General features: G+C 39.5%; 1 protein-coding gene across 3 annotated transcripts in view; it reads left to right on the top strand.

Moving 5' to 3' along the window:
• The window catches only part of Cdk14 (cyclin dependent kinase 14), a 573,205-nt gene that overhangs the window by 324,531 nt on the left and 223,005 nt on the right, over window positions 1-25,669 (top strand). For all 3 annotated transcript variants that reach the window (XM_059257306.1, XM_059257307.1, XM_059257308.1), the window contains one exon: window positions 16,768-16,888. In XM_059257306.1, coding sequence (XP_059113289.1) covers window positions 16,768-16,888 — 121 coding nt within the window. The remainder of the gene's footprint in view (window positions 1-16,767; window positions 16,889-25,669) is intronic.

The following is a 25,669-nucleotide window of genomic DNA, read 5'->3' on the forward strand; positions in this document are numbered from 1 at the left end:
TCCCATTTCTTCGGTTCTCAGGGTTCTGAAAACCTGTAATGAGGAGCTTGAGAAAGCATCGTTGCTATTTTCCTGAGGCAAACATCTTTCTCCAGGAAACCACAATGCTTCAGAAACAGCTCTGCCAGAAGCTGCCCTGAGTTTACCCTAAACCTTTTCCTCCCTGTCAAACAGCAAAATGGGGGTTACTTTCACAGCCTGCTCCAGAACAGTGAGGAGGACTTTTCTTTACATTTACATAGCAGGAATTAAGTTAGTTTTCCTGGAACAAATAAACTGCTTTGAAGGTAAGGTCAGGTCTCTTTCTTCAGTGAAACTGAACAGCTGGAGGCTTTGAAATGAATGTTTTATAATCCTGCCCATCCGTGTTGTCTGAAAACAACGAAACACAACACTTGGTTAACTATTTGTGAGGCAGCTAAGCAAGGCCTGGAAGAATCAGGGAGGCTGCTGATGCTGCTGTTGAGACCTTAGCTCATTAAATACATCTGAGTAGCGCGGTTTGTAGCCTGTGAGCCTCCTGACAGGAACACTGATGCCCTTCTTGAACATTCTTTTGACAGACTGGGCATTATGTAAGCTCTGTGTTTTCTAAAGGTCTGCTATTACATTGGAACACAGAAGGTCTAGGTACAGGAGGTCGGAAGCGAGGTAATTACAAGAAATGCCATTACTCCTCGGGGTCTTATACTGTAGATAGGGAGATAAGCAAAGATTGAATATAGGAACTAAAACAGTTTTAGTTAACGACTGCTGAGAAAATGAGAGGGAATAAAAATCTTTAAGGAAAGATGAATTTTTGAGGTTTTATTTACATAATCGTGTCTTCTCTGGTTAGGTTGGGCTTCCTCACTTGTCTGTAAAGGCTGGCTCCCTGCCATTTGACACCTGACGCTACATGGTGGACCTCCATGCCAGCAACCAAACATGACTTTTGTCCTTCTCTATTCCCCTCCTTTAGACTATTGATGAGATTTGTCTGTCTTGGGAAATTTTTCTTCATAAAGTCTAATAAAATTGTTCTCAAGCTTCCATTTGAATCATTCTGAACCTTTTATTAATTAGACTAAGAATCCCAAGAGGTAACCCTGGTTTCTCTAGTATCATGTGGCAACCATAAAAAGACTCCCCCAAATTCCAGGAATACAAGAAGTCAAGAGACAGCCTGACCATGAAGCAACACTATAGGCTACTAAGCTATATGTTCTGTAGGAACCCCTGCTTCCTGTGTATACCCCAACTCTGCCACATGGAGCTGAAATCCCTTCAGAGCCTACTGTGATGCTGTCTACATGTCTATGACATCAATAACTTTTCTAATAACCTATTACCCCAAACGAAAACCTGCCTCAGTGTGCCCCTTGAACCTTAAACTGAAATCTTTAATATTTGGTTTTTTCTTTCTCCATGAAGGGATCTTGAATATTTATGAAATTGGACTTTAGTCACAATAGGGACTTGAACAATTTTATTTGAAATCTCCATTGTGAAACAGGTGCCGGATGAGGTGCCCTGGACAAGATATGTTGGGTCTGCTTCGCTGTTTGACAGAATGTATGCTTAAGCTTCTGCAAAGGGCCTAGTGTTTCAGACACTCAGGCTGGGTAGCTGCTCCTGCTACATGTGTAAGGCCAATAGTAGACTCCCTGTGGACCAGATACTGTGGCATAACTGTCAGAAGCTGGGGCTGCAAGGCAAGCGAGAAGTGGTCCCAACCGATCCTAAGAGGCGGTCTTAGAAATGAGTGACTTGGGTCATCTTGTGCAAACACAGGACCTGAGTCATTCAAAGAACAGTTCTTTGCATGGAGGAGGAGGGGAGGGGAGTTATCAGAGCTTCTAGAGGACTCTTTTTGAATAGTTTTTATGGACAAGTTAGGTTGGAGTTGGTCAGTTAAATAAGGCACTGCAGGACATGAGACCATGTTGTGCCACTAAAGTAAAGTAAAGTAAAAAATAGGCAGCTTCATTATTTGCTCAAAATGGGCCTAAACACAAAGGCTACAGGAATAGTGTGGCTTTTATTCCTTAGAATTTACACTTTTACAATACACTCAAAGGATTCATTAAGAGGAATGACTGCATGTGTGTGAGAGGATATGCTGTTCATAGTATTTGCCGGGAAGCATTGAGTACTTACTTGGGTCAGCTGCACAATTAAGTGTTTGCAATGCTTCCTCTTGTTTAGTCCTCAGGAATGCAGACTGGGTCAGGTGCAGCCGTTGTATCAGGATCCTAAAAGGAGATAAAGGGAGACTCAAGTGGGCGATTGGAGAGTTTAATGAAGTGTTTATGAAACTGGGTGGTTAAGGAGGTTAAACATTTCCAGGCTAGCAACAGTGCAGTTTTTCCACATCTCTGCCATGTGGTTACAGCAGAGTGGTGTAGGAGCCTCCTGAGCACCATGGCTGCATCCTGTCCATCTGGGAAGGAGGAAGGGAAGTAAGCAAAGGAACCTTGGTTTTCTCCTTCCCTCTCATTTTGGTCAGTGTATCTCCCTTGGCCAAACCCGACTTGAAACCAGGGGTCTCCATTGGAGATCCTTCAGTACAGCCTCTGGGGAGCATAGAGTAAGGTGAAGAGGCAAGCATACAGAAAGCACGTGGGGTAGGTGGATATCCAGGAGAGCTGCCATATGCATTTTCTCCATGACATGTCAGAGGAGCCAGTAAGCTGTGTTTGACCACAAATCGCATTGATAGTAGTGGTCTCATGAAGTGGATTCAGAGAAGCTGAAACACACACCATAAAGCTGCTGCTTTATCTATGGAAGGAAAAGGAGACTGTGCCTTGTGACTGACAGACCAACCAGGAGCTCTTAAGACTCAGAACTGAAAAATAAGGGGTGGGGTGGCATGTGGACAGAAAGATGGGGATGAATTGGGGACAGTGGATGCAGGTGGGACCTCAGTGATAATGCTGAAGAAGACACAGGGCTATTTACATCCCATCCAGAATGAAGACTGTGGATTCTTCTCTGCAGTGGTGGTGAGACTTGTATCTTTATGCAGTTTTGAAAATATTTCCCCAATTCTTAGTTTTACAGATTTGAAGTTCTGGCTATTTTTTCTGTATTAGCAACATCCAATCCTACTTTCAGGATAACCAGGATCGTCAAAATAAAGTAAACCTGTATTTTTCTTAGTAGAGGTTTTCTTGTAATTATTCTAAAATCTTGTGTTGAGTGCAGTGTTGGGACACCAATGTATGATTTGACCTCTCCTCAAAAAGTATGATATGGAAAAAACAAAACTAGTGGATCTCTGTGAGTTCAAGGCCAGCCTGGTCTACACAGATAGTTCCAGGACAGCCAGGGCTGTCAGAAAGGTTAGGAAGCACCAGTAAAATTAAAAAAGTACTGTACTCATTCAATTGCACAAACTTTTCTTCCTTAAATTGCCTCAATAGTTGCCTTATTAATTTGCAAGTAGTTTAGATGGGCATTTACTGGTGTAAAAACATCTTAGTTCATTTAGAAATTATTGGCTGTCTACATCTCATATAACATTTACAAAGTTTAGTCAAAGTATGTCAAAGAACGTTTACTTTCCATGCTGTTGATTTTATCTTCTTTTGATTGGCATTCACCCCCAGGCTCAAAGTGTCTACAAATAATCCTGTAAGATAAACAAGGCCCACTGTTCTCCTGGAAAGGATCAGGGGCTCAGGTCATTACTTAGTATGTGTGAGGCCCTGGGGTCAACCAACTCCTGGTAGGGATTTATGTGAACACATGTGTGCTTTGGTGTGTGTGTGTGTGTGTGTGTGTGTGTGTTCTGATTCTAGCAAATTAATACTGTCCAAAGCCTTCACAGCTATGAATGAAACAAACCAGCAGACAAAGCAGGTAATAACCACACACATCTGACAGTCTGGCTTGAAGGTTCACGAGCATTTCCCAAGAGAAATCCCTTGGTCAGTTTCTTTTCTTGAGGGTGTTTTGTGATTGCTCTGCAGCTCTCTGGGCAATTCAGACATTTGTTCTAGTCTGTTCAGATTTGTGGGGGGTAGGAAGGGGCAGGGTCTCACTGTGCTTGCCCCTTCTTCCTCTTTTGCCTTCCTTACCCGGACTCCTTTCTTCTTTCCTTCACCAGAAAATCCTATCCAGACCACACATGTAGAGACCGTGCACAGGTTCCCAAGCTTCTGGCTTCATGGGAAGAAGGTCACATGGGGCCTTCGAAGCCTGGCATGGCCACTTACTACTTTGTGACCTGAAGCTCATAATTTTCTCAGGGTATTATTTTTTTTTCATAATTGGGACACTAGTAATCTCACTAAATTTTTAACTTTTAATTATTTCCTTTTTTTTGAGATTATATTGATCATCCCCCGTGCCCTTTTTCCATCTCAATCCTCCTATGTACCTTTCCCCATACTCCTTCAAATTCATGTCCTCTTTTTCTGTTACTTTTTGTTATATACACACATACACATATATTCACATGTATTCCAAAATACATAAATACAACCTGCTCAGTTTGTATATTGTTACTTGTGTGTATGTTTCCAGATACTCGATATTGAATAACAATTAGTGTGCTCTTCCCTGTGGAAGACTATTTCTCCTGCTCCCCACATTCCTTAGCTTTTTGTAGTTCTTTGTGTAGGGTTGAGGTCTTATGGACTTACCCCTGTTCATTTTAGCATGTCTGTATTTGATATCCTTATTCAGCTTGTGTTTAGGCAGCCAATCATTGTGGTGGGACTTTGGATGTTCCTAAGAGACACAATCTCATAGAGAGCTCCCGATGCTCTGATTCGTACAGTCTTTCTGTCCCTTCCACTGCAGGAAGTGCAGGAGTGTGTTGTAGATATCTCGTTGAGCCTGAACTTCACATGTCTGCATTTTTATTGGTTGTGGTTTTCTGTAGTGGTCTGTCTGTGCAGTTTCCTTGATGAGGCTTTAGGACTACTCTCACCTGTGTGTATAAGGACAAGTATTTAGAATGCAGACACAGAGTATGACGGTTTAGTAAAGTGGCTTCCATAGGTTCTCCTCTGAGGTCTGTGACGCCACTAGCCCTGGGCAGACTTGGCTGACCAGTGCCAGGCACGATTTCTCTCTTGTTGAGTGAGTCTTAAGTCCAGTTAGAAAGCTGTTTATTACTTTCATAATGTGCATGCCACTACTGCACCCTTAGGGTTATTACACTGTGCTGGTCACTTTTTTATTACAACCATTAAAAAATATAATGCATTCAAACTCCTAAGAATACCCACGTGATTATATATAATTGTTTTATAAGTTCTTAGCAGTTCTGCTTGTATAGTATAAACACTAACGTATTCAGTGACTTTTATAATTTGAATTATCTATGATAAGGCCCAGTAAGAACTTAGTCATGATTTGAATGTATTCCTCAAGAGCTAAAACCTTTGGTATTAATCCTCACGTTTCTGTTAGTATTAGGACCTGGTACTGCCTGGAGGTAATTAGGACTAGATGAGGTCATGAGGGTTCAGCCTCCATGATGCTTTACCATCTTCTTAAGAGGAAAGGACAGGAACCAAAATTACATATTTTCTCTGTTTTGTTGTGTGATACTCTTTGGTGTGTTGTGATTCACTGTACAAAGCCCTTACTAGATGCCTAGCTAATTCTAGCATCGTATTCTTTTTTTAAATTTCTCTCTCATATATTACATCCCAACCACGGTTCTTCCCCTAACCTCTGTTAAGGTCCAAGAGAAGCCACCAAAAAAGACCATCAGTCACGTATGCAATTAGCAAGAGCATTTATTATTTCCAACATGTTGAGGTGGCAAATAGCAACCCCAAAGAGAGGTCACAAGCTCCTTTTAAGCTTAGGGGAATTCCAGGGAGGAGGGATTAATCTGGTGCTGATTGGTGGAAGAAAGATTAGTCTGCAGGCTGATTGGTGGGAGGCTCTAGTGGTTAGGGACCTTCTAGCTGCAGGGTAGGAAAAGCTATCTTTAGCTAGCAGAAGGCTGTGGGTCTCCTGCTGAGCCAGCAGAAAGCTGTGGGGTGTCTGCTGATTGGTTGCCCCTGAGTTGTGGTCTTTTGGAGAACTGCTTGCTCAGCTCCAGCCAGTTCCAGTAAACCGAAACCAAGGCTCAGTCCCTGGCAGGGCTGTTAGAAACCTATCATGGCTCTGGTCTGGCTCCCTGGCCCTCTTCTCCTCCCCTTCAGTCTATCTCCCTACCTTCCTTCTTCCCTTCTCCTATAGATCTACCCCCACTCTGCCTCCCCTTTAAAAAGAGCAGGCCTCCTAGGAACATCCATGAAACAGGGCAAAACAAGCTATGGTAAGACCAGGTATATACTATTATATCAAGGATGGATGAGGCAACCCAGTAGGAGGATCCGGCAAGTAGGCTAGAGTTGGAGACAGTCCCTTTTTGAAGTACTACTAATCCCAAAAGCACACCAAGCTATTCAGCCATAGCATATATGCAGAGGACCAAGGTCAGACCCCTACAGGCTCCCTGATTATCTGTGAGCTCTTATGAGTGCTGGTTAGTTGATTCTGTGGGCCATAATCTTATGGTGCCCCTGATTCCTCTGGTTTCTCCAATCCTTCCTGCCCTCCTCTGTAGGGCTCCCTGAGCTCCACCTAATGTTTGGCTGTGGGACTTGGCATCTGCTCCTATTAGTCCAGCATCATACTCATGAACTCCTCAGCCATCAAACTTCTATTCTTTGTAAATTAATAAGTCACAGGTATGTTGTTATTGTCCTCTGCTTTAAAAAGAAAGCATTTCAGGAAATAAGTAAAAATGATTCTCTCATAAATTTGCCTTAACTTTTTACTTCTTTTAAAAGCTAAAAATGAATATATTAATAACTACATACAACATTTCAAGTAAGATAGATAGATAGATAGATAGATAAATAGATGTTTCCCTTGTATGAAAATCATGCCTTTGGCATAAAATTATACCTTTTTAAACCCTATAGTTATAATTATTTCAATAAATATCTTTTAAAAAATTTCCCCTTTTATTAAAAATATATTATTTTCTCATACTATGTATCCTGATTACAGTTTCCCCTCCCTCTACTCCTCCCAGTTCCTCCTCACTTCCCCTCCCATCCAGATCCATTCTCTTTCCATCTCTCATTAGAAAAGAACAGGCATCTAAGAGATAACAACAAAATATAACAAAATAAAATACAGCAAGATAAAACAAAAGCCATCCTATCAAAAATGGACAAGGCAAACCAACAGAAGGAAAAGAGCCCCAAGATAAGGCACAAGAATCACCAGTTCAACTTTTCCGTGTTCAATGAGTTGTGTGGGTGTTGTCTTCATCGTTGGGGTCTTGCTATCGTTTGTGGAGAGCAGCCTATTGTCTTTGCCAACAGCCTGAGTTGTTGGGGGTTTCCATTGCACCCCTTTGTCCAACAATTCAATTGGATGCAATCCAGTCTCAGAACTGGAAGCCTCATTTGGTGCCAAGAGATGGCCAGTTGAGACTCTGTCTCTCTCATTATTTGGGGATTTTACTAGGATCACCTTTATATATTTTAGGAAGTATCCACTGCACTAGGTTTCCATACCACCCCTCAAATGTCCCTCAGTTCTAGCTGCCTCTCCCTGCATTCCCTCCCTCAATTTCATATCCCCTCCCTGTCTACACCTGATCCTCCCATTCCAGTCCCCCTGCCCTCAGCTCATCCATGAAGTCTGTTAAATTCACCATCCCCTAAAGAGATCAGTGTGTCACCCCTAGTCCCTTCCACTATACCTAATCTCTGTGGGTCTACAGATTGTAGCGTGGTTATCATTTAATAGCTCATATCTACATATACATGAATACATACCATATTTATCTTTCTGAGTCTCAGTTACATCACTCACGATGTTATTTTCTAGTTCTATCCATTTGCCTGAAAACCTCATGATGTCATCTTTTTATAACAGCTGAGTAATTCTTCATTGTGTAAATGTACCACACTTTCTTTATCCGTTCTTCTGTTGAGGGCCATCTAGGTTGTTTCCAGGTTCTGGCTGTTATGACTAGAGCATTGTGAATATGGTTGAGCAAGTGTCCTTGTGGTAGGACAGAATATCCTTTGGGTATATGTTAGAGTAGTGTACCTGGATCTTGAAGTAGATCGATTTCCACCTTTCAAAGAAACACTGTACAGTTTGCTACCAGCAATGGATGAGTGTCCCCTTTGCTCCACATCCTCACCAGCATAAGCTGTGACTCGTTTATTGATCTTAGCCATTCTCATGGGTATAAGATGAAATCTCAAAGTTGTTTTGATTTGCATTTCTCTAATGACTAAGTATGGCGGTTTGAAAGTAAATAGCCCCCATAGGGAATGGCACTATTAGGAGGTGTGGCCTTTTTGAAGTAGGTGTAGCCTTGCTGGAAGAAGTATGCCATGGTAGGGGTGGGATTTGAGGTCTCTTTTGCGCAAGCTTTTCTCAGTGTGACAGTCTACTCCCTGTTGCCTGCATATCAACATGTAGAAGCTCCTTCTCCAGCACCCTGTCTACGTGCATGCCGCCATGCTCCCTGACATGCTGACAATGGACTAAACCTCTGAAACTGTAAACTGCCACCTCAATTAAATGTTTTCCTTTAAAAAATTGTTATGGTCATGGTGTCTCTTCACAGCAATAGAAACCCTAACTAAGACACTAAGTATATTGAACATTTGAGATTACTCTTTTATGAGTTCTCTATTTAGATCCGTACTTCATTTTTAATTGGATTATTTGGTTTTTTGATATCTAATTTCTTGAGTTTATTCCTCACTTTCTCTTCTATCAGGTTCAATGTGTTTGGTTTTATGTTGAGGTCTTTGATCCATTTGGAACTGAGTTTTATACAGGAGGATAAGTATGAATCTATTTGGATTCTTCTACAAGCAGACATCCAGTTTGGCCAGCACCATTAGCTGGAGATTTCTTTTTTCCAGTGTGTATTTCTGGCTTCTTTATCAGAAATCATGTGTCCATAGATGTGTGGATTTATGTCTGGGACTTCAATTACCTTGATCAATGTGTTTGCTTTTATGCCAACACCATGTTATTTTTATTACTTAGTTTCCTAGTTCAACTTGAAATTGGGAATGGTGTAACCTCCATAGGTTTTTATTGTTCAGGATTGTTTAGCTATCCTGGGTTTTGGGTTTTTTTCCCCCATATGAAGCTGAGAATTGTCTTTTCAAGTTCTGTAAAGAATTGTGTTGGAATGTTGATGGTGATTGCATTGAATCTATATATTGATTTTGGTAGGATGGTGGTTTTTTTTTAACTATGTTAAATCCCATGAGCATTAGACATCATTCCACCTTCTGATATATTTTTCAATTTATTTCTCCAAAGACTTAAAGTTTTTATTTACAAATCTTTCACTTGCTTGGCTAGAGCTACCCCCAACTATTCTATTATATTTGGGGCTATTGTGAAAGGTGGTGTAGTTTCCTTAATTTTTTTTCTCAGTTTGTATATAGGAGGCTTCTGATTTTTGTGAATTAATTTTGTAACCAGATACTTTGCTGAAAGTGTTTATCAGTTGTAGAATTTTCTGGTGAACTTTTTAGGGTCACTTTTGTATATTACCATATCATATTCAAATGAAGATGCTTTGACTTCTTCCTTTCTGATCTGTATTCCCACTTTTTTACCTTATAACTGTAATTATTTCAATAAATATCTTTTAAAACATGTATGTATGTGTGTGTGTGTGTGTGTGTGTGTGTGTGTGAGAGAGAGAGAGAGAGAGAGAGAGAGAGAGAGAGAGAGAGAGAGAGAGAGAGAATGTGTGTATGTGCATGCACACTAGAGTACTGCATGTGCCAGAGTTGTTTTTTCACCATGTGATTTCTGGGAATCAAACTCAGGTCATCAGTCCTGTAAGCAAGTGCTCTTACCAGGTGAGCCATCTCCTTCTTATTAATAAATATCCTTTCTTCAATATACTCAAATGCATACTCAATGATGTTTTAGGTAATATTATTAGTTAATACTCTTTTTTTTTTTTTTTTTTTTTTGGTTTTTCGAGACAGGGTTTCTCTGTGTAGCTTTGCGCCTTTCCTGGGACTCATTTGGTAGCCCAGGCTGGCCTCGAACTCACAGAGATCCGCCTGCCTCTGCCTCCCGAGTGCTGGGATTAAAGGCGTGCGCCACCACCGCCCGGCAGTTAATACTCTTTATAAACTAATGCCTCAAAAGTTGTGAGTACTATGTTGTAACACGAATCATAAAAGGTCTTATTAATAAAAACAAACCTGGAGCTAGGTGTTGGGGTGAACGCTGAAAGATCAGAGAAACAGAACAAGCCACATCCAACCTTACCTTGCCAATTCCTCAGCTGATCTTGTTTCCTCAGACTGAAAGTCTCTGAGTCCTCACACAAATGGATCTCAGATGAACTGCTGCTAAAAGCCTAACATATACCTTATATACCTTTCTGTTTCCTGCCATCACCTCTTGGGATTAAAGGCATGTGTCATCATGCCTGGCTATTTCCAGTGTGACTTTGAACTCAGAGATCCAGATGGATCTCTGCCTCCTGAATGCTAGGATTAAAGGCTTGTGATACCACTGCCTAAACCTATGTTTAATATAGTGCCTGTTCTGTTCTCTGACCCCCAGATAAGTTTATAGGGGTGCACAATATATCAACCACACTATGTCTTAATTTAAAACTTAGATTTTTAAGACAAGCTTTGTGTTTTTTACATTTAATTTAAAAATGGTAATGAGTGTAGATCAAATCAGATGGTAGGGTACTATTTAGTTCATGAGGCCCTGGGTTTGATCCACAATATCCAATAAGCCAATTCCATGTGTAGCTCCAGCTCTCAGGAGATGGAGGCCATAGACCAGAAATTAAAGTTCAGCCTCAGCTACATAGCAAGTTCATGTCCAGTCTAAAATCTTAACTTAAAAAAAACTGACAATAATAAAAGTTGGTATCAAGCCAGTGTGGACATGGCAATCCATCAGAATTGCCAATCTGCTCAGGTCAAGGCATTCATTTGCTGTGTGGTGCTGTCATCTGGAATTAGAATAATACATCGAGTTTCATGAACTGAGAAGCAGAAACTAGAAACATAAGCCAGTGAGCTGTGAAATGGTAGCATATTAACTCATGCCCCATTGAAAATGCTTCTACACCCTCTGCTCATGCAGATGGGACAGGATCAGTGATGCAGAACTGCTTAGGTGAAAGCTTTGGAGGAACTGGGGTGTATATGATTTTTATACATCTAATGAAGATTTTTTAGGATTACATCTGTAGGATTACTGAAATTGATTACTTGATGAGCACTAAAATTAGTCTGTCCCAAGTATCAGGAGACCTTTCTTACTCAGTATGTCAGATTCTAAGCAAAGTTGTTTTCTGGGTCACAGAGCATCTGCCAGCGACTCTACTTAGCTGTTTAGTACAAATGCAGCCATTCTCACATGTAAATAACTGGATCTAGCTGCTTTCCAAAAGAATTTATTTAGAATGTCAGGTGCCCATCTATTAGTCCAGTTTATGGACCCTAGACTTCCTACCCCTCATTTAAAAAACAAAAAACAAGCCAAAAAAACAAACAGACAAACAAAACAAAAAACAAAAACAAAAAAAGGCTAGAGAGCCCTAGGAGCTTGCGCAGATGTAACTACCTGGGTGATTCTGGAACCAACATCAGGCGATTTGCTGTGGCATGTCCACTGAAGCTTCATTTAATACACAGGCTAACCCACAACAAGGAGTTTGTCAAACAGTATTTAGCCCAATCATTCTAAGTGGCCTCACCACATCTATTAATTTCATTTCAATTAACATCTCTCAGAGAAGCATGTATTTTTATTTTCTATACAAGAGTAAAAATTTAAAAGTCCTATATATAAAACTCAATGCCATGAGCATTTTCTTTTTCTTTGGAAATTGTCCTAGTTTGCTTTCTGTAGCTTGGTAAAATATCATGACCAAAGCAACTTCAGAAGGAAAGGGTTTATTTTATTGTACAGTGTCAGATAACAATCCATCACTGAAGGAAGACCAGGCAAGAAGCCAAGCAGGGCAGGGACCTGGAGGCAGGACCCAAAGCAGAGACCATGGAGGAAGACTGCTTACTGACTTGGTCCCCATGACTTGCTCAACCTACTTTTCTTATACAACCCGGGCCACCTGACCAGAGGTGTGTGGGAGCCTGCTCCCACATTTCGAAGGGTTCTTAGGTGGAGAGAAAGGAATTAAGAAATAATAGATAGAAAGAGAGACCTAGCTGACAAGAAGAAAGACAGAAACACAGGATAACTTTGGGAGGGTCTGGATCAATACCCAACAGCCACTTTGTTTATTCAAAAGGGTTTGTTTGTTTTTTTAACAATGCCAAGGGGCAGGGCAAAAGACCTCCCCCTGGCAAGATCAAAGCACACCATACAGCCAAGTGTAGACCCTTTCAAACACCTAGTAAACACGCCCATGGTCAAATCATCCCGTTATGCAGCCCTGCTGGGTAAAAGCAAGCTCAAATTCTCAGACCCTGAGTAATTTCTCACTAGGAAGCCTCTGTGACCTCCCACAGTGGTGTCCTTGAATCAATCCATTATCAGGTCAAAGCTCTCATGAGCCAAACTCTTCCTGAAAGCTTTGCCTCTATGCATTGCATTACACACCCAGTGTTTGATGCATGAATTTCCAAATTAGACGCTACCGATTTAAATGTATAGCCCATACAAAACCAGTATGAGACAAATATGATAAGGTCACAGAGGCATGTCATGTCATTCCTGGTAAGCTATTCTGTAGGCGAGGAGTGAAGGAAGAAATTTAAAATAAGGAAAGTGATCAGCAGGGTGTAACTCACTAGGGAGAACAATCAAAGTAAGAGCTGGAGAATGTCCATTGTTTGGTGTTGAAAGTCTCACCTGTCTTGACAAATGTTGAGAATATAGTCCTGGGATTTTGTCTTTGTCCATGCTGGAGGATGGGACCAAACTCAAGGTGGCAGCAGATATTATCTACGAGTTACTTATGTTATAGACATGGGGAAAGGAATTCTTTCATTGGAAAATTGTAATCTACAAAACTTCTTTGCTTCTGGAAATCTAAGATTCTATCCAGGAATAGTGGTAGCCCCAACTCTGAACTGTCTGTCAGCAGTAATTGTTAATAGCAGGACCTCTCCTCCCAGGTCTGCCCTCATCAGAAGTGGCAACACTAAAGCTGTGTACATCCATTTGTTAGGGAAGCCCTTCTAGGAGCCCACGGGCACCTGCACCCTCTAGGTGCATCAGCTTAGCCATGCTGCACCATGCAGACAAGCTGCCCTCATCTGGTGTGCGTCTCACTTTTCTTTTTCACTTTCAATTCAGACTGAACATTAATATCAGAAGTTTTGATAATCGCCCATGAACTTCATGTTTTTTAAAAGGTAGTGTAGCTCTCTTCCTGTAGTGTAACCATAGCAACTGACAGGAACAGAGAGAGAGAAAGCTTTCACACATGCTGTGCTAATTAATCCTGTCCTAGAGTTTCCCTTCAGCTGGAAGATGCAGTTTAATAAATTTTGCATGAGTAAGCAGGTTTTGATTTGTGAACTTTACAAAAACATAATGTGTCTTTACCAAAAAGATTGGGAAATGGCACTAGAAAATCATATTTCAAGGTATTCTTTTAAAAAAGCCATTGTTTAAGTAATTTGGTCTTTTCTGGAAAAAAATAGGGTTTACTTTTCTTATTAAATGAATATAAATATCCTTAGAGTGAACACCTTTTGTTCATTGATATATGGTACACCTTCAAAACTAACAGCTTTTAACTGACTGTATCCCCTCAAGAGATGGAGAAAACTATATTCTGAAATTAAAGATCCTTATTTTCTATATGACATATCTATGTGCAAACCCTCTTAAATAATAACTCTTTTTTAAAAAAAACTTGGAAAGCTCATCGTCATTGCTCTTTTGGGAAGTACTGTAGCCCAGCTGAATGAAGTTGTGGCTCTTTGACCTAAGTATGTGAGACCCAAGAAAATAGTGTAGACTAGGAACTTATATTTGTATTTCCCACAAATACTTAACCAACTTAACAACTCACATTTGGTCTGCAATCACATGTAGTAGTTGATTTCACATGTAATCTTATTTAGGGCATTCTAAAATTTCTTTTTTTTTTCAACTTAGACTATCACTTTCTATTTAATAACTAGCCTGATTGTCTGAACTGTCAAAGAAATCTCACGTTTTTCCATTTTCCTATCTCAGTTTCAGCTGTCTGACAATAAGGCCTCCGGAAAAGCTGGAGGATCCAGCTTGTATGCTCTGGCATCCCATTTGACTTGACAGCCACATATGGGATGAGTCAGAACCTATTTCCGGACCTGTCCTTGGCTCTTTGGTTTCTATATGGAAATGTAGTCGTGTGGGGAGCAGACCTTTGATGAGATTGCCAATTCCTGCAGACACTTTCCCTGACTTATTGTCAGATTAATAATACAGTTTTGTCAGAACTGAGAGAGGATTAAACCTTGCCGAGTAAAGAACATGCTACATGGAATACGTGGTTGAACACAGTTCTATTTGTATGTAGAACATTAGGTGTAGTAACGAGTATTTTTGTATATTTTTTACGTCTATACATTTTTGTATGGGATATATGTGAGCTTTAATGAATTCTGTATGTCATCACTTTATTTTAAAAACTACACTGTAGAAAAATGACTATAATGATAATTGAATTAATTATCAACTTTTTGTCTTATCAGCTACCCTATTAATTATAAAATTTACATATAACCCAGAAGATTAACAGCTATGGCTAAAAAAACAGGAAGAAGTGATGTTCCTAAACATCTCTAATAATTTTAATATATCATTGAAATGAACATGCTTAAAAGTAGCTCCACAGCAAAACTTTGCATTATATTATATCAAGTGTAATACTGATAAGCAATCCTTCATACTTGTGGTGTTGATTTGTTTCATAACTGTGAAAAAGTGCCAGAGGTATTGGTGAAGGAATGGTTTCTTTTTGCTCGTGGTCCCAGCAGTTTTAGTCAACAATGGGCTGGTATTGTTGGTTTTGGATGTATGGTGAGACAGAATAGCATAGAAAAAAGACCATGTTGGAACAAAGCTGCTCACCTTGTAGCTGTCAGGGAGCAAGGAGAGAAAGACTGTCACCCTGACATCTCCTTCAAGAGCATGACCCAGTGAACCAACTTCCTTCCACCAGGCCTCATCTTCTGGAAAGTTCCATCAACTTCCAGTACCACTGTGGGCCACTGAAAGGGTCTCTAACAAATGGGCCATGAGGGTCCATTTCAGATCTAAAATATTGCATTAATCATTAATGACATAGCCAGATGGTCTTATATGACTTGTTTTACTTTCAAAGCAACATTGTGAGATGTATGACTTTTAAAAGAAGTAGAAGGGTCAGGGGAGATGACTCAGTGGTTTAGAATGCTTACTGCTCCTGCAGAAGAACTGAGTTCAGTTCTTAGCACCCAAATCAGGCAGATCACAACTACCTGTAACTCCACCCCAGGGATTTCAATGCCCTCTTCTGGCCTCCACAGGCACTCACATGCATGTCAACATAGCACATGCATGTACGTATATATGTATGTGCACACACACACACAATTAAAAATAAAAATAAATCTTTTAAAAAAGGAATTAGACTGGGGACATAGCTTCTTAACAGTATGCTTCCTTAACATGTTTGGGGTGGGTATGTTCAATCCTTACAATCCAATGTAAATGCAATTAAACTGTTTTCAAAAAAGAATTAGTCATCACATACAAACTGGGGGAAAACACTCAGAAAAACTTACTACATTATGAAAGGGGCAGGGCTTGATGGATGAATCAGCCAGTAAGAGCATATGCTAACATACAGTACCACAGAGGACCATGGCTGCCTTCCAGTGTCCACACCAGGCAGCTCACATGTAACTCATGCTCCAGATTTGACCCCCTCTTCTGGCCTCTGGGCTGCCATACTCTTGTGCATATACCACCATACACATAAGTAAAAGTAAAATAAATCTTTTAAAAAATGGATAATCACACATACCAGAGGTAAACTATGGAGGACATATGTGAATACATGTTTTGTTTTGCTGTCTGTGTGTGAATATTTTTGATTTCTAGGTCAAATTGCATATTTTCAATTAAAGTAATTTTGCCACTTTTTCCCCATTGCAGTTGATGTCAGCTTTCATCATCTATCTGTTCCAGTTTGCTTATTGCTTTATAATTATGTAGCTCACAAGTTTTCAGATAAACCTCCCCAGTGTGTGTCCACTTATGAGTCTTTGAGAAACACTCACCATAAGAATTTTTTTTTGCAACTTATTGAGAAAAGTATTGCAATTTCTTCTTATAGATTCAATAGATGTGTAAACATTGGTAGCACTGATCATTTGTAGAGCTGGGAGACGGTAGCTTTCTTAATATATCTTTTCTGGAAGTTATTTGCCTAAAGAACCCTTACTGATACAACTTATAAATTTGGAACTCTCAGAACTAACTTCTGCTAAACAGATGAAGTAGCCAGGAGATTCTAAGGTAGTTCTGATTTTGTTTAGCAATATTTTTTCAGATCTATAGCACAAATGCTTTATTTTCAATATGCATTATTTTATCATTTCTAACATGTTTAAAAACATAGAGACTACATATGTTCTCCTCAAACTTTGTGTCAACCTTTGACATTGTATTCATGAATCTGAATTACATTAGTGCTGTTTAGCCTTTTAAAATGGAACATTTGAATTTAAAGCATGTGTTCTTTTCATGCCCATTTAACCTCTTTATGTTTCCCATAACCTACAGGTCTTGCAAGAGCAAAATCCGTCCCTAGTCACACGTACTCCAATGAAGTGGTTACCTTGTGGTACAGACCTCCGGATGTTCTCCTGGGCTCTACAGAGTATTCCACCTGCCTTGACATGTGGTGAGAAATAAACACTTCAGCTAATCTGTGTGCCATGCTTGGTCTGGGCCAAACCTAGACAAACGTCTAACAGTTTGGAGGGAGATCAGTTGTGCAGGAGTGTTGCCTGTGTGTGGCAGTACAAAACCTCTTAAAACCTGGTTGGGAGTGGTACCTTATCAGAGTCTGCTCCAGATGGAACCTTCTAAGCATTCTTGATGAACAAGGTCAAGGGTTTTTTGTTTTGTTTTGTTTTTTCGTCAGTACTGTAATTTTCTGTGTAAGGTCGTAATTTATTGTTTTATTTTATAACAAGGAAGTGTGTCTCTCCAAAGAGCAGTAGATTAAGAAGTAACATGTAATGAGTATATACTTAATACATAGCTCTGGTAATTGGTTTGATTGAAAGTTATTGATAACAGTTGTCCAAAATGAAATGCCTTGAGTTTTTAAAAATATGGAATCATTTCAGGAGAGTATCATTTTGTACAGTAGTTCACCAGCTGTTAAAATATTTTTAGTGTATTAGAAAAATTTGTAATATTTGTTGCATACTTGTTAATACTGACAAACTACTCTGCATTCCCAATTATGTGAGATTTAAATGTCATAATCATCAAAGGGAGTGAATCTCATTCTTAACACTCTGGAGAGAGTCACACATGGCCATTGAGCATGGCTTTTCCTTTTCTGGATTCACGATTGGGTTTGAAGTAAAATAATTCTTGTGGTTTGTGGCTGTTTTATAAAAGGGCCATCATTCTTGAATGATTATGCCCCTGTATTTAGAATTTAGCTACATGATCATATAATGTTTATGGCTTCAGTAAAACTTCAGTATGTATCATTTATCTTCCTCCTGTGTAGTTACTTCTTGGTTCTACCCCCTCAGAAATCTTGGCTCTTAAAAATTAGGGACTTTATTAATGTGTGTTTCAGATACCCCTTGCTATAGGATTTGGTGTTCTGTGTAGCACTGACATCACCTGCAGCATGTCATGTACATGTAGCTATCATTGTAGGATGGAGATACATAGCTTTCAATAAAACTCTAAAAATCTAGGCCATCAAACACCCAAAGACTGGTTATCATAAATTTGTACGCCTTAATATAAATCTAATAACATTTTAAAGATTTTCTAAAATCCCAAGAATAAATATCACTATCTATTGCTGAGTGGCTGAGTTAATCCATCTCTTCATCACACTTCTTGGCCTTGGCTTTTTAATGGCTATTTACTCTTTCCATAGTTAATATTTTTCCCTAAGGATAGGCCTATCTTTGGGCATCATAGATGCTTAGATCCTTATTTGTAATGAGGGAAAGTTAGAGATAGAGGCCAGTGCACACACTAGGGTACCAGTTAGTTGCCTTCTTAATCACTTGCTACTTTCTGCTGTTAGTTGAGAGTTGCCTATGCAAATAATAATTATATCACCATCTTTTTCTATTAATTTTGCATATGGAAATTCTTGGTTGTCTTTCAGTGAGTTCAGCTAAGGTCTCTACTAATAAAATGTGTTTTGAAATATTTGTGGTGTGGAGCCATTTTTGTCTCAGTTGTTTGGCAGTTTAGTCAAGACTGTACCCTCCTCACCACAAGAAGCTCTTCTTCCTGTGCCTCAAAAATGTTGGCAAAAAACAAAAAAATGTTTCTAAGGTGCTAGGGACATGGCCCAGGTATGAAATGCTTGCAGGTGTGATGACCTAAGTTTAGCACAGTAGTACATGCATGTAACACATCAGGAGGATGAGGAGGCAGGCAGAATACTGTGGCTTAACTCAGCCAAATCAGTGATTTCCAAACTCAGGCGGAGAACAGCAAAGACACCATTGACCTTGATACACATATATGTACCAACACTCTTACATACACACACTCACTCATATGTACAGCACACAAACATAATGATGTTTAATAGATTGTGCTTATTGCTTAGTTGCATGGCCTGAATTCAGTTCCCCAAACCAATGTACAATTGTGAAAATGCTGGACAGGCAGATCCCTGGGTCGCACTGTCCAGTCAGCCTTATTTACTTGGAGAACTTCAAGCCAGTGAGAGAACTGCCCTCCTCCTGCAAAGGTAGGGAGCTTCCAGAGAAACAACACTCAAAAGTTGACCTCTGGCCTCCATATGCATGCATACTCACACACACACATCAGTACACACGTACATCTATACACATGTGTGCACACTCAGGTTAGGGTAGAGGAAAATGCTCTTTTTTTTTTTTTTTTTTTTGGTTTTTCGAGACAGGGTTTCTCTGTGTAGCTTTGCGCCTTTTCCTGGAACTCACTTGGTAGCCCAGGCTGGCCTCGAACTCACACAGATCCGCCTGGCTCTGCCTCCCAAGTGCTGGGATTAAAGGCGTGCGCCACCACCGCCCAGCAGGAAAACTTTCTTTATAGTACCAAGTACAGGATGGACTCTGACTTTGTAATATGTTTGTTTCTGGCATACACTGTTTACTCATCTGCCCTACTTCACCCTACCCTGTAGAGGGAAGTTTCTCCAGTCCTGCCTGGCCCAAGGTCCAGACAAATCTCTCCCACCCTTGGTCCCGCAGCCACTTATAAAGTAATCACTGCATGGCATATGGCTTCAGCTTCTTGCTAGTTAGTTCTCTCATCTTAAATTAACCTGTTCCTATTAATCTATATGTTGTCACGTGGCCATGGCATTACCAGTCTGCTGGCATCTTGTTGCTCCTTCAGTGGTGGCTGGCATCTCTCCCGACTCCACCCTTCTTCTCTCTGTATCTCTGCTTGAAGTTTCCACCTGGCTATAAGCTTTCTTGTCATAGGCCAAAGCAGCTTTATTTTATTATCCAATGGAGCCACACATATTCACAGCATACAGAAAGACATCTCACAGTACCACCCCATGTGTGTGAGAGATGGTTTGGTCACTTGCTGCTAATTTGCTTTGAACAGAGACATAATACTAGTGTCTGAAGAAGCCTGTTACCTAAGAGGAAGGGGAAATCTGATAGAAAACAGTGGACCCCAAATGCCCTTTTGTCTCCATGCCGACAGTATTCATTGCCAGACACAAATAGCAAATGTGTTAGGTTTGCTCTTCCTGTGCTTATTTTCAGTTTACTTCCAAGCCCTAAAATCTATGTTATGTCTATGCTATGCCTGTCATTCTGAATCTGATTTCATTCCAAGCAATTTTCTAAAAGCTGTTTTGCTATTTTGCAATCAGGTAAAAATGTATGTGTCTTTCCCACGAGAGGGACGTTCACAGGGCACTGATTTTTGCATAATCAATGGCATCGATGCAGGATATGCAGACACCTGGAAATGGGATTGTAATTGAGTCATGGCTCAGCTGCACCAAAAAGAAATACAAATATTAACCCAGAGACAGCAGCAGGGAGGCAGGTGGCAGGAGTTTCGGGCTATTTTTACAGTTCATTTACTGTCCTGGGGCTGGAGTAACTAAAAACTGATGATCCCTACACAGTGTTCAGTAGCCACAGGCACTAAACATATTAATGAAGACACATATGCAATAACACTGTCAGTGTGTGATGAAAATCAGAGCTGGCACTGTTAGGAGCTTCTCCTGGAGGTCGCCAGCACCATGGCGATGTGTGAATGCAAAGTGCAACTTAAGAACTCACCGAGGTCGTTTTGATACCTTTGTTTCCCTTTGTAAATGAAGATTAAATTGAACATTGACTCTTGTAAAACGTCTATTAATGCTTGGATGTTATAGCTCCTTGAAAGTCAAAGCATGGAAAAGCATTGCTAAGTTTCTAAGCCAGAGAGACTTAGGGGGGTTCTGAAGAGCACAGGAAGAGAAGCATGGATATAGAGGCAGTGTATCTGTGTAGCTCTTCACTTGCTAGAGACTGCTGCTCTTTCTGCAGAGCTGGTATTTTAAATAAACTTGTCTTCCTTTCTGTATGCTCAGAGCTGTGTTTGCAGCTGCACACATCTCTAAAGCAGAACATTGTTGAGAATTATTTTACAGGATTAATTTTTAATATCAGGTAACTAAATTATCTGTTGTTAATAAATGATTATCTCATCAAAGGCATTATGCTTTAGAGGGGGCCTGTGGTATCAGCTACAGTGCCCCCCAACACAGTATGCGAAGAATGATGGTATGTCAAGCGCTTCCTATCATCATCTTTTTTAAAGCTAATTAACATATTAACTATGCTTGTCAAAATGTGGGGCAGATAATTTATAAATAAGCCTGTCAAACATAATGAGATTGCATATTAAATCACCCCATCTCTATTACATCTCTGATTTAAGATTAAAATTAATTTATTTAACATTGTAGCAGCTGGGTGGTGAGGAAAAAAATCTGTGCTAGTCATAATGTATAGGAAAATGTCTGCATCAAAATTGATTTTTAATATATTAGAAAGAATATTGCCCATTTATTAAGTATCATAAAGCCATTTGGCATTGCTTCATATTACATAAGCTTAATGGCCATACATACTGGCGACAGCCAGGGTTCTGCCATCATCTTTACTGATCTTTCTGTCTTGAACTAAAGCAGTTTATACAAAAAGAGTTTCTTAAGACTAGGGTTTATTTACCATTGTTTTAAGAGAAAGAACCGTAAGTGAACCTTCCTACACCTGCCACCCTGAACATAAATTTATTCTATGTGAGGTCTATTTTAATTTGAAAACTTGAATAATAATAATAATAGTAACAGTAGATACTTTTATTGACCATAAACTGTATCTAAGCCCTGCTATTCTTTTAAATTAGTTCCCTATTATACAACACAATAAACAACACTCACAGAGTGACAGAACCAAGGTCACATGGTGAGTAAACAGCCAGTATGCAGTCTAGGACAGGGTTCTCAGCACCCTTCCTTACAACAGTCTGTACTATCTCATAAGATGATATGTAAGGAATTGCTCTTCTTTTACTGCTAATGTAACTTTGAAACACAAATGAAGTACTTGGTAATATATCCTGCTTTGATCCATGTTAGGTCAGATATTTTGGGTGCCTCTGGTTCTCACGCCTGAGCCTGTGCCCTAGCCTGGCTCTCCTGACAGCTTTATTCCATTAGCTTCTACTATATAATTTCATTCAAGGAAGACTTTTTTTTAAAAAAAAAAAAGCCAAGACATGAATCATTGAATTGTACATTTTCATGGTACTGCTATCTACGCTGACATACATTTTCCCAACTCCTAGTCGTTACTCATTTATCACTTCTGCTGAAGTGAATACATCCATTTTTTAAAGGAGTGCTAAGTAAGAGTGAGAATTGGAATTCCTGAGCTACAACAGAGTCATCTCTCTGTCAGTGTTGCTTGCATGTTTTCTAATTATTACAGTCATAAGGCAAGGAAGATATGAAACAGTCATTGTTAAATTTAATAGTTCTCTAGTAGCTGTTAAGCAATGCTCAAATAATGCATGATCTGACTGACTTGCAGTATCCACTAACAGTGGGATGCAATGGAACAGAAGAACTGGGACAACCACAAAGATCCACATGTTCCTGGTGGGCAATTCTGAGTTCATTGCAACTAATGAGGCCTCTTAAATTTGTGTCACATTATAACTCATCAACATACAATGACACCTTCAAGAGTTAATAATTCTGCAAGGATAATAGGTACGGAGGATCTAACTGTGCCATATGACTTAGAATACAGCAAAAATTGGTCCTTCATTTCAATCAGAAGAGATTTGCTATATTTTAGTGTTTAAATCAAACCTAAGGACTGACTGCTGGCTACAAAAACTTCTTACAGAAAATTTATCATTGCCTATGAGTTTTATTGGTCAATACAGCCTTTAGCCCTGTCTGGTTGTAAAACTGTGGGATGCCTGCCAACACACCAAACCCAGAGCTGCCTCTGGAATGGTCAAGGGAAGCAGTTATTATTAAAAATGTGTGGTTATAGTTTTTACATCTCATTGTTTATCAGTGTGTGTTGGTAAAACAAAGAGTGTATTTCAGTCAAGATATTTGGCCACTTAGTAGTAATGATAATATATAGAATGAATCATTTAATGTAGACTTCCCTGCTAAATATTTCTAAAAGAAATTAAATTTCACCTAATTTCTTTTTAATCAACATTAGCAAAGTAATTGGCTACCCACAAATGGATTTCTGAATGATTTTGAAATAGCCAGTCACAGAGACCAAGTTTCATGACATTACTATACCTTGGTGCACTCCACTGACTCACTGTATTGTGAGAATAGAAAGAGATAATCAAAAGAAATTTGGGCAAAATATAAAATTATATAAATGTTGAAAGCAGTATTCATATTGTCTGTAGGGATTATCAGTCAACCAAATTAAATATCTTGTGTTTCTGTAGGGTTATAGCATCCAAGAGGGCTGTGGAATACGACAGTGAAATGGAGATGCTGTATTTGATTTTCAGGAAACAAACATACAGGTTCTATCTTTGGAATTAAAGTTTTTGACTCTCAGGAGAGTCTTACATGGGAGAGTGGGGCATGGGTAGAATATAGTTCTGTGTTTTAATCTAGAAATATGTAAATTAAGGAATATGGCATGTAAGTTAGTACCCTTTTTTTTTTTTTTTTTGATGTGTGTGTGGTATATGTGTTCATCTGTCCAGGCATGCTTGTACATGTGTGAAAGCCAAAGATCATTGTTGAGACATCGTCCTATATCACTCTTCAACCTGTTCACTCATTCATTCATTCATTCTTTATTACTTCATCAAGGCTTGTTTGCCAGTGAGTTCCAGGGTCCTACCTGTCTCCACTTCCCAGCTCTGGGGCTACAGATGTATGCCCTATGCCTGGCTTTTTATGCACGGGCTGGGGATCCATTCCCTACAAGCACTGTGTGACTGAGCCATTTCCCCATCCCCCCTTTTATGTTCATATATATATATATATTCACATAGAAATCATCTCTGAACATGCAATGCTTTCCTATTTAAAGAAGAGGCCATGTTTAACAAAAACCATACTGAAGCCTGAAGCCCACGTCCACTTCCTTCTCCCACTGTTTCCAACTTAGTTAACCAAAGCTTTCAACTATTATTTTCAGTTTCCAGAGAGAAAACTGTAGCAATTTCAAGTATAGCTGGTTAACTAACATCTACCACAGTAGTGTCAACAGCAGGATCAGAGATCCACACATGGCTACTCTCTAATTTCTCAGGAGTGACTGGCCTTTCCAACCCTTCTGGCAACACTATATATCTCATAGGTTCTACATAACTGTTTGTCTTATTATATATCAATTTATTCTATTGACTGATTTACATTGCTAGAGAGCTAATCTATGGCTTTGTTCCTTCAAGCACTGTTGATATACTTTTTTAGACATTATACTAAGTGGGTATTATGATGGATGAAGACTTTATTCTCTCTTACCAATTTTGTCCCACTCCACTTTTACCTCATTATCCCTGTGTAGAATCTTCTTTATATTTTTATGCATGAGTGTGTGAAAATGACTAAAAATTAATAAGTCAGATAGTATTCATTATACTCCCTTTATTTTTTATATAACCTTTTGTTTCCTGGATTTTTCTAATTATATTTTATTTTTTTAGTTTCATTGCCTTTATTGACATGTTAATTATTTAAAGTTTAAAAACATAAAGTTATGAAACATATTTGAAAAATGTTTTCTAAATGCTCAAATAATATCACCAAATATGTGTCATATGTATTAGTTTTTAAGATTGCATTTTAATTACAACAGTTCTCCCTTACCTTTCTTCCCTCCAAGCCTTCCCACATCTCCCTCCCTGATCTCCTTCAAATTTGTGGCCTCGTGTTTTCACTAATTGTTATTGCATTCATATATGTATACACACATATGTATATTCCTAAATATAATTTGTGAAGTCCATACAGTGTTACTTGTATGTACATTTTCAGGGCTGACTGTAGGCAATGGACAACCAATTGCTGTGCTCTTCCCTGGGGAGGACCACCTCTTCTTCCAGCTTTACTTATCTATGGTTCTTTATGTAGTATTGAAACCTCTGTTTCTTTTCTCCATTCAGTTTGCCATGTCCCTTGGTGTCGTCCTTTTTCAGGTCACCTCTGGACAGTCATGCTGGTGAGACTTTATGAGTATAACTTCTGATGTTACTAGGAGATACAATCTCACAACAAAGTCCCTGATGGCCCTTACCCTCTCCCTCTTCCACAATGATCCCTTAAATGTGGTACTGTTTTCTTGTGTACCCATAGAATTTTTTAAGTTTGTCGTCTTTAAGGAATACGTTGTGTTAAATCTTTGTGTGAATACAATTTAAAGACTTTTTTATTTTTAATCTCTGTGTATGTGTCTATGTGAGGATATGCCATGGATATGTAGATGCATATAGAGGCCAGAAGAGGTTATCAGATCCCCTGGAACTAGAGTTAGAGGCAGTTGTGAGCCACCTGCTGTGAATGCTGGAGAGCAAAGTAGGGTCCTTTGGAAGAGCAGGAAGTGCTTTAACAGCTGAGCCATATCCAGCCCCAGTATGCCATGTATAGTAATCAAATCGGGAAACCAACAGTGCCATCTGTATTTGTTACTATCCTTAGTGCTGTGGCCAAATCCCTGACAAGAAGCAACTTAAGAGAAAGGGGGTTTATGTCAATCATACAGTCTATCCCAAGAGGAAGTCTGGGCAGCAGGGGCATAATGTCACATTCCAACTATAGTCAGGAAGCAGAGAGCGACAGATGTGGATGCTCAGCCTGAGTCCTCAGTCCATGACGTTGTGGGCACATTTAGGATGGTCTTTCTCATCTCACTTCAACTAATCTAGATAATCCCTACAGATGGGGCCAGAGATCTGTCTCCAA

The sequence above is a fragment of the Peromyscus eremicus genome, chromosome 3 (assembly GCF_949786415.1).
Source record: "Peromyscus eremicus chromosome 3, PerEre_H2_v1, whole genome shotgun sequence".
NCBI lineage: Eukaryota > Metazoa > Chordata > Mammalia > Rodentia > Cricetidae > Peromyscus > Peromyscus eremicus.